The 10,316-nt window shown below is 38.9% G+C and overlaps 1 protein-coding gene across 1 annotated transcript; it reads left to right on the top strand.

The window, feature by feature from the left end:
- The first annotated feature begins 7,340 nt into the window (after positions 1-7,340).
- LOC123980458 lies at positions 7,341-8,531 on the top strand. Its single transcript, XM_046064867.1, has 5 exons — positions 7,341-7,383; positions 7,542-7,886; positions 8,016-8,126; positions 8,246-8,280; positions 8,409-8,531. The coding sequence occupies exons 1-5, from the start codon at positions 7,341-7,343 to the stop codon at positions 8,529-8,531; spliced, it is 657 nt and encodes a 218-aa protein (XP_045920823.1).
- The last annotated feature ends 1,785 nt before the right edge of the window (positions 8,532-10,316 follow it).

Genomic DNA, 10,316 nt, shown 5'->3' with positions numbered 1-10,316 from the left:
AAAAGTTGATCTTCAGGAGAAAAAGATCTGATAGGAGCACAGAATGACTTATGAGCTGCACTGCATTATAATCTGTTGCAGTTAGGCTAAGATTTCAGATCATGCATTTCAGAGAATGCAGGAAATAAAGTGTTTAATACTATATATAATTTTGCATTAAATATTTCTTAAAAATAGTGTTAAAATAGTGTTAAAATATGATCTCATCTCGATCTCGTGAACCCAATCTCGATTCGTAGGTTAAGTGTCTCGTCACACCCCTAGTGCGTACGCATCCTTCACCGCAAACGTCTGGATTTAAAGAAAAATTCTATGCGAAGAAAACATGCAAGATTTCCACACATCCTTTCACCCATGCGTAGAACTCACGCAAGGTTTTCAGACATGGGAATCAGCAATGCCAGATGGCGAGACTGGAAAATAAAGCTCAGTCCTCCAATGAAAAAACACAACTAAATTATATCAGCACATTGCATTGTATGTCAAAATGTAGGTTAAATAATTGTGTATACCTACGTTTATAATAGTATCTCCACTAAGTAGGGCCTACACAAGTGTACTAAAACAAAATTGATAGATTGCTGACAGTCAGAACTTTCAACAAATGATGATGACCAGACACAGACTCAATAAACAAGCAAACATTTAAACACAAGGTAACGAGCAGGACAGGACCAAGACCAGGTGGAGCACATGAGGTAACCAGACAGAACTCACAGACAGGGTGATTGACAGGCTTAACACAGACATGTTACAAAATAAGCCAAACTCCAACTAGGCTAACTAGGTTAGCTAGTCACATTCTGTTGTGAGCTAATATGCTAACTGAAGCTCAATACCACCATATTGTTGTCCCAAAAAGTAACAGATAATGTGAAAGATTTACACTCTCTCCTTTTAAAAAGACAACCTGAGCGTGAAGAGAGGCAGCAGCCATACTGCAGGAAAAATGTCCGAATGTGACCATCATTGAGGATGCATTGTTTGACAAGGTTACTGGCCTGCAAGAGTTCCTAACGGGGGAATCCCTTGAAAAATGGAAAACATCTGAGAAGCTGCTTATTCAGAGAGCACGGTGGCTTCCCACTTCAAAGAGAACATCTCACGCAATAACATCTGTTTAGGTTAGCGTCTGTTGTCATGCGCTTACCTGGAAGTAATGCAGCAGTTGAGAGAGTGTTTTCCCAAATGAATGATATATGAACAACAGCAAGAAATAGGTTCACTGTTCCAACCATCAAGGCCATGCTTGTGAAGACAAACTTTAACCTCCCCTGCCAGGAGTTCATGGAAAAGCAGAAAAACAGTGTGAGCATGTAATCTTGAGCTTTGGCGTTACATCGCAGACGATTTACTCATACAATGTGGGGTGGTGATGGTGCAATGGATAAGACACATCCCTTTGGTGTGAGAGACCCGGATTCAATTCCACATTGTGACCCATCCACCATTGTGTCCCTGAACAAGACACTTAACCCCTAGTTGCTCCAGAGGCGTGTGACCTCTGACATGTATAGCAATTGTAAGTCGCTTTGGATAAAAGCATCAGCTAAAATGAATAAATGTAACAATGTGCGTGTGAATTAATTATTTAATTGACTCTATATATATATGATTATGCTGAGCTGAAATAAGATTAGCTAATAAGGACTTTTACAAGTCTTCATTCTCTTCTCTAAAGAATTTCAGGTCATTTCTTTTTACAACAGTTGGGGCTTTCTCATATTAATTAAGCTTTTTCCAATCTTTCACTCAATTCAGACCTTAAAATGTTCCACATCTTTTAGTGCAATATGAGGACCCTTTCCCATGTTTCCAATTTTTTGTAGTCCTTAAGATAGTTCATTTTCAAAAAAAAAGTTTATTGTCATTCATCCATATACCAAGTATACAAATGAATAAAATGCCAGTCCTCATGGTCCACAGTGCTAAAAACAAGATCACAATAAACAACTACCAAGACAAGATATCATACAACACAGTAACACTGGACGAGACTAAAGAGCAGATCTATATCTGTAAGGCAGAGTGAACATGGAGTGGCTGGAGCATAATAAAGTGCATAAAACAACCCGTATCTAAATCCATACTTAATAACAGCAGCATCAAAAGTATTTTGACAGTTGCGGGTGAGCTAGTTAAATAGTTTAGTAGTTGAATTAGTTAAATAAAGGCGGAAAATAACAGCAGGGAATTTAAAGGGAGTATTAAGAATAACAGTATGTACAGTGTGAAAGTGCCGTAACAGTGTGAACCATTGTAATGAGTGTACAGTTGTAGATAATGTGAGAGATGTACAGTAGTGTATGATCATGACGTTCGTAGTATGCAGTGGAAAGCATTGTGTGGTCGGGGCGTGGGGGTGCAGCAGAGTCCACAAGGCAATTTGTTTGTGTGTGTGTGGGGGCGTGTGCTTGTTGCTCATGCAGTGGCTGCAGAGATTAAAAAATTCCACACCTTACATACATTAGTGGTCATGTAAATCCAGCAATTCAGTTTCTCTGGTTACAATCAGTGATTCTCACGTATGTGTGGATCCTTTATGCTATAACAAACATTTCTATCCTCATGAAGCATTTGGATAGCCAGTTTAGACAGCTTTATTTGCATTATCCTTTTTTTTCTTTGGCTCTCTCTCTTTTCTTCATCTTGTATTGTTATGTTTCTTGGAGCTTTAGTACCATCAACTGTTGTTTAGTATAACAGCATGAAACATATGACTTGTATCCACTACACACTTTCATTATTACTTTTCACCCTCTGCAGTCAGCAGGAAAGCGTAGGCATCACATGTGCAACCTTGTGCATATAAATGTTGAGTGGGAGATACAAACAGAACAGAAAACATCTCATTAAAATGTTGCTGCATAACACCACTACTGGTCAAAAACTCCACAGAACACCTATTACTTAGTTTATCAGTTTTTTATATCTCAGTTTAAGAGCAAATGTTTATAAATGCTTGATGGAAAAAGGCAACAATGACTGCCCAGAGTATTTTGTAGTGAGAGTTAGATGGAGGGAGGCAGCAGTGGAGGAGTGACTGATACATTACTTGTTTGACAGGAAGAGACAACAGAGTGTGGTCGGAGCAAAACTGAGGTTAAATAATAAGGCCAAATGAGAACAAAGTTCTGTGAGAATGAAGGCAGTGAATACTGTCAGACTTTCTTCTGTCAGGAAGACAAAATGATCAGCTTCTCTACATTTGTAGAAAAGTATTTAAGAAACACAATACAACAATATAGCAACTGGATATTTTAATTGAGATATGAAAGTAAGTATCTCTATATCTGTATAATGGTATGGTATATCCCCTGAAGAATGTTCAGTAGTTGTCCATCGTTTCACTGTAGCAAAAAATGAAGGTTACGATATGGTCACCCTAGTTCTATAAGCACAGGCTCCGCCCTCGCCTGGACTGTATGGGTACTACTTCCTCCAATCACACGCCAACTGGAATTTTATTGTGCATGTAGCCAACCAATAGGACGTCACTACAGATACGTGCGTGACGTATAAATAGCAGTGTCCCTACTGCCTCAGCATTGTGTGAGCTCATTTGGCAAGGCTCTTGAATCTAACAGATGTTCAAATATGTAAAAGTCCCACACTCCAGCTTTAAACCTCTATGGAGTGATGTGTCAACAACTAGTCCAATGAATACATAAGCTTTCAGTTAAAATGTCTGCTGTGTGCAATAACACAGTTCTGTAAGAGGTATCCTGAAAAGAACACTTGATGAAAGTAAAGAACATCAAAGAGTACACCTCCTTACACACTGATAAGTCTTTTGGAGACTGCTGAAACATTACCTACCTACTACCTGTTATCTCCAGTTCCATCAAGATAATAACTTTGTTATTGCAGCTGTTAACTTGAACTGTTCTCCTGAAAGCTTTTATATTGTAAGTCTGAGCAGCCGGATAAAAAAAAGAACACTCTGCCTACATTGAGACCACTCTTACTGGAGCACAGTTCAGTTACAAACATTACAGTGGTGCAGTCATACTGTACGCACGATGATCAACTTTGCGTCTTGCGTTTAGGCTCTCTCCTGCTTGCACCCTCAAAACCCTGACAGACAGAGGGGCTAGCCCCACATCTACAAAAGCCTACAGACACCAATCAGGAGAACGCAGTCTGAAGCAGCAAGGTAGGGAGGGACCAATGAACTTTAAATTAAATTCTAACACAAATGAAATGCAATTTAGGAAGATGCTATATTTATGGATTGTAAAATATATCATAATAATATCTTTTTAAATAAAAATAACATAATTTGTTGCACACTTCTTTTTGTTCACCAACAGGTGGGGCATTGGCCCACCTGCCCCTAATGAACAGTCGCCACTGCCTATGTTACAGAGGAACAGTTTAAAACGTCGATGGAGGGAGTAGATCAGCTGCAACCTGTGCCAAAAGACTAGGGCGTGAAGGATCCACTCTGCATCATATGGCGAGAAAACACATGAACAAAAAAGGGTAAGGAGAATGGTACATCAACAGCCTCTGCAGAGCTCAAGAATACCATCATCCAAACCAAACCAAGCAAGCAGAACAACCTGTTTCTGTTGTGGGTAAGCAGGGCACATTATTAGAAACCTTTCAAGGCCACCTAGCCCAAATCGCTTAAAAAACATCCCCACAAGAGGTAAGCCAGAAGTTTTTAGGAGAACTACAAGCAAGGAGAAACAACTTTGAACCCCGCAGTTAGGACACACAATCAAGAGAGGGGATAAGTCCCAACCTGGCACTGATCAAAGATGTGCAAGAGTGGCAGCCTCCTACAAACACTCTGCAGTTTCAGGCCATCAAGGAGTCAACAGAGCTCCCATGTCAAGGATGCTCACACTGTCAGAGACTGCACAATCTGTGGGCCAGATCTGAAGAGGATGTTGATAATGTGGTGCCTCTAGTGATCAGGGAGATTACAGTGCAGGAGGAAGATTGTGAAAACTGATCACCACACTACCACAGTAAACTGGCTGCAACCACTAAGCTCCCAGCAATTAGTGACAGCCCAAAAGGATGACCCAGTATGTCCTTGCATGGCTGGAAGGAAGCAGGAACCCTCCCAACATACAGTATACTCTACAAATAATCTACATGATGCCATATTTTATTATACACGCAATTATATGGTGTGTGTGTATCAGAGATGGGGACTCTAGTTAGAGACTCGGACTCGAGTGCGACTTAAGTCGCACACACAGTGACTTCAGACTCGACTTGAGACTCGTCCTCAAAAGACTTCAGACTCGACTCAGACTCGAGGTGCGGGACTCGTGAACAATATTTATTTTTAGGAAACGTCTGATGAGCTTGCCGTTATTCCCTCCCTCCGTTACCTATAACCTGCAAACGTAACACGTAGTATCAGCCGCGCACGGCCATACAACACTGGCAGTTGCCGTGCCATTCATCATAAACTTTGACTTTAAAACTTCATACAAGACCCAAACAAAGACGCGCTGAACGCAAATAGGTTAGTAACCTGAGGATAGTAAACATGTTTAGCTCAGCATTGGAAAAGCCAAAAAGCATAATACCACCTCTTTAAAATATTCCACATAAACCACGTAAAAAAAGGTTTAGCGTCAGCCTTTCAACAGCCAGCAGTCACACTGCAATTTCTGCAGAAATCACTGTTTGTGTATCCTGAGGTCTAACAAACATTTCTCTCCTCATAAAGCATGCCTTTTGTAGTGAGAGTTAGATGGAGAACAGCAGCAGAGGAGGAGTGAGGTACACATCACTTGTTTGACAGGAAGAGACAACAGAGTGTGGTCCGAGCACATGAGGCCAATCATGAGGCCAATCAGATTAAAGCTCTCTGAGAATAAAGTCTGAAAGCAGTGAATACTTGCAGACTTTCTGTTAATGTTTAGTAGTTGCCCATTGTTCCACTGTGGTGAACAACAGCACTGTCTGTGTTAGTGAGGTTTCTATATTTGTATCATTAATGATGTCTCTACCAGGAGAAACTCCACCTTCAGCATCATAACCACACACAACAAAGCCTTTTATGTAGTAGTACAGTAGAAAGACTTTATAAAGATGTTTTTGTATTAGAGGAAATTTGATTGTTGAGCATGTTGTTGGTGGTAAATCAGTCACTGCTCCCCTCATCACAGTTCAAACTTAAAAGGGCTCAGTACTCACACAAACTCACTACTATCTTGTGAAAAGATGCATGTTGCAAGGTTACACTTTTACACAGTCTGATATCAAAGCATTTACTCTGCTAAAGGCTGCACATTTTAAGACCTGACAGATCAGAGCAAACCAACGCAGGTGAAGGTCCCACCATCTCCACTGTGAGCATTTAAACCTACTGAGCCTTGCGAACATTAATGTAGTCACAGGTAAGATTAACTACTATTTAACTTCTCCCTCCCTCCGGCCCATGGAGGGAGAAGGGTTGCTTTGCTGTTTCTTTATTAGCTGGTGATTCTGGTTGTGATTGAGCCAGGTGGGGAAGAACTGTAGGTCACAAACATCTGCTTCATGCTTTGTTACTGGTTACACAACTTTCACTGTTGTTAACTTGGTTAACCTTGGGGTAAGTGGACTGCAAAAAACATCCACAAAATGTTAGGCAATATAACCACCGCTTCTGATTTTGCACATGGTACAAGCATGATAAGACACTCTCAAGGGTCCATTATCATTATTATTATTATTATTATCTGTCACCATGGTTGTCCCAAAACCATGTAAGCATCATAAAAAAGTGCTACATAAATCTAATTTATTTGTATTATTATGTAGAGAAAGAGTGGCATCTTTCAATTTAAAATTAGGTTTTTTTGCAACAGCGTTGCAGAGCATGTTATCACAAACAAAACATTCATAATGAACAAAATAAATAATCCAAAGAATCATTTTTTTAATAATAAACATTCCCTCCAGTGGACTCTACATGGCAATGGGTACCCCCCATAGTTGCTCCTGGCTAACCAATCATTGCTGGTTGATGTAAAACACATCATTACCAGTGCATTTGCTTACAGACACCAGATTTGAAAACTTTGGTATACTGGGAAGTACAGAGAGATTCACCTGGTGGTGAAAGAATTAATCAGCATTGTGTGAGCTCATTTGGCAAGGACGTGAATGTACAGACTATCTACTATAAAAACACACTACTGTGTGAGCTATCCTGATATAGGAAAAGAACGCTTGGTTCTGTTGGTTGACCTCCTGAAAGATTTTAAATTGTCAGTCTGAGCAGCCGGATAAACAAAGAACACTCCGCCTCTTTATGTTGAGACCACTCTTACTGGAGCACAGTTCAGTTACAAACATTGCAGTGGTGCAGTCATACTGTACGCACGATGATGAACTTTACCTTGGTAACAGCTTTACTCTGTACCTTCAGTAAGTACTTCTTCCATTTTCTTCTCGTTACAATAATTGCTACCTTTCCTTCAGTATAATAATGAACAGATTATTTGTTAATAACATAATTTGTTTTGATTGTTTGTTTCCTGTTGAATTACAAGTTTAGGGAATAAATTACTGGTTGTTTGTTTCAGGTTGGATCTCTGTCTCAGTTTCTGAGTTTCACACTGTGGAGGTTCAGCCTGGTGAAGAAGTCACACTGATGTGTTCCAACTTTAGCAGCACGCCCTCTCACATAATCTGGTTCAGACTGGACAACAGACCCAATGCCAGCTGCATCTCCTCTATGTCCAACTCTGAAACTAGTACTTTGTTTTGTGATGGATTTCAAAATAGCAAATTTAATATGACGTCCAACACCACGACCATCTTTCTCAAGATCAAACAAGTGGATTTATCTGACTCTGGACTGTATTTCTGTGGATTTTACTCAAATGGAAACTCAGTAATTGTCAGTGCAACTTATTTAAAGGTTCAAGGTAAGATTGCTGTAAAGTGTTGTCTGTCTTTTGATTGGAAAGAAATAGACTGTCAAAATAAGGACTGATCTGAACCCACAAGAGGTAGAATACTATACAAAAAGTTTAATTTAATGATATTTCTTGTAGAAGCATTTGATGGAGGAACAAAGCTCACAAGTGTGATCCTGGGTGCTGTGTTTATTTTCCTCATTATGGTCATCATCAGTCTGGTTGTCCAAATAAGGAAACTTCATTCAGGTACTTGTGTTTTATTGAAGTTTCAGATGCAAAAGTTTGCATTTTGAACTTCTTATTTGTCAAAAACAGCAACTAACAGCAAAATTGTTATTAACTGACCAGATGTTTCTGTCATTTAGCTCATAAAGAAGGACAGAATCTACAACACAGTGAGGTAATAATATTTTAGCCGAAGGTTGATCAAAGTCTATTGTTGTGTCTTGTCTGGATTAAGTAATTTATCATTTAATGATTTTATGTTTTCTCACTCAGATGAGTGACTGTAAATACTTTTATTTACAGAATCTGGGCTCTGATGACCTGAACTATGCAGCGCTGAGTTTCCGCCCGAAAGCAAAAAACAGCAGAAGGCCTGCATCAGAGAACCAGCTGGAGCCAAATGTTGTGTATGCTGCCACCAGATAGACTCAGGAAACATCTGGAACAGCAGCTCAGAGTGGAACTGATGATTGATCATATCAAACTTCTTCTAAGGAAGACTTACCATCACTGTTATAAAAATTCTGTATTCGCAAATCGTGTTATATCTTAGAGACAGTGTGGTGTGAACGCAACAGAGCTGAAAATCATGAAGTCTGTTAGAGCAAAACTCTTTATTTGTTGAAAAGCACACAGTACATCAATATAGCAACTGGACATTTAAATTGTAATGTCAAAGTAAGTGTAATGACAAAATGAAAAAAATAAATTTTAGTCAAGAATTTTCTCATTTGCCAGCAATATGTTGATCAATGTCCATTGTTTCACTGTGGTGACAAACAGCACAACCTGGATCAGTGAGGTCTCTAAATTTCTATCATTTAAAAGGTCTCGACCATGAGAAGATCAGCCTTCAACTTCTGCTGTTTTATATTTGTAGAAAAGTGATTGTTGAGCATCTTGTTGGTGATAAATCAGTATGTAACAGTCAGTAACTGTGTCACTGCTTCCCTCATCACACTTAACAGACCCTTTGCTCGCACAAACTCACATCACTGCTTTCTTGTAAAAAAAAACAAAAAAACCCCCAAAAGATGCCTATTTCAAGGTGAAACTTGCAGTCTCATATAAAAGCATTTACTCTGCTGAAGGCTGCACATTTGGCTGCACAGCAGGTGAATATCCCATCCGTCTCCACTGTGAGATGCATTTGAACCTACTGAGTCTTGCAAACATGAATCCAATAACCATCATTGGCCAGGTAAGAGTGAACTGCTATTACTGATACAATCCTTTAATCACCTACTGCATACTTAGGAAAACTGTAACAATTACAATTCTAAAATATTAAAAATTGTTTAAAATGCTATGAATGAATGAATAAAGTAACTCCAGTAAAGCACACTGTCATATAATTATTTTAATGTGAAATTTTCTGCCTTTGATATACAACAAATAACTTTGTGTTGAATTGTAAACTTCTCATGACCACAGAAAACTAATTGTGTAACTAGTGGTATGTGTCTTAAAATTGTATAATAGGACTCAGATATAGTTTCTTCTGGTTATGTCACAAGTTTTTATCAAGGTATATAGTGTGTGTTACAAATTGCCCCAACTTATAAACTTTATATAGTTGGTCTTTGTTATTATGTTCCATCTTTAAAGGTTCGAGGTAAGATTGTTGTAAGTGTTTTGTGTTTGTAAAGAAACACTGTAAGACACAGGCAAAGTAAGGAATATGATGTAACACCATCCATCCATCGTCAACCACTTATCCTGCATACAGGTGGGCGGAGCCAAACCAAGCTGACAAAAAAAAAAACCTTTTATAAAAAAAACTTCTATAATAGATACGAGATTAAGCTGTTCGGGCTTCCAACAAACAAAGTCAGGTTTTTTCATGTAAATGTTTGTCAGATCTTAAACCACTACTGATAACAGAGTACAGAGAGTCTAATTTAATAATATCTCCTGTAGAAAATTCTTATGGAAGAACAACCCTGAGTGTGATCCTGGGTGTTATGACCATTTTTGTCATCATAGTTGTCACTGGTTTGGCTGTCAAAATCAGTAAACTTCAGACGGGTACTTGATGAAAGCTGCCTTGGAGTTTTATTAAGTTCTCTCAATATAATGAAAAAATCCAAAACTTCCTGTTCTGTAAACTGCATCAACTGTAATGTTTTCAAAGATGACTTTCTATTGTTCTATCTTTCAGCTGAAAATGAAGAACAGAAACCACGACGGAGTGAGGTGAATCCAATTTTT

The sequence above is a fragment of the Micropterus dolomieu genome, linkage group LG12 (assembly GCF_021292245.1).
Source record: "Micropterus dolomieu isolate WLL.071019.BEF.003 ecotype Adirondacks linkage group LG12, ASM2129224v1, whole genome shotgun sequence".
In the NCBI taxonomy this organism is placed as follows: domain Eukaryota; kingdom Metazoa; phylum Chordata; class Actinopteri; order Centrarchiformes; family Centrarchidae; genus Micropterus; species Micropterus dolomieu.
The sequence above is the reverse complement of the archived record's forward strand: the minus strand, read 5'-3'. Positions and strand labels throughout refer to the sequence as shown.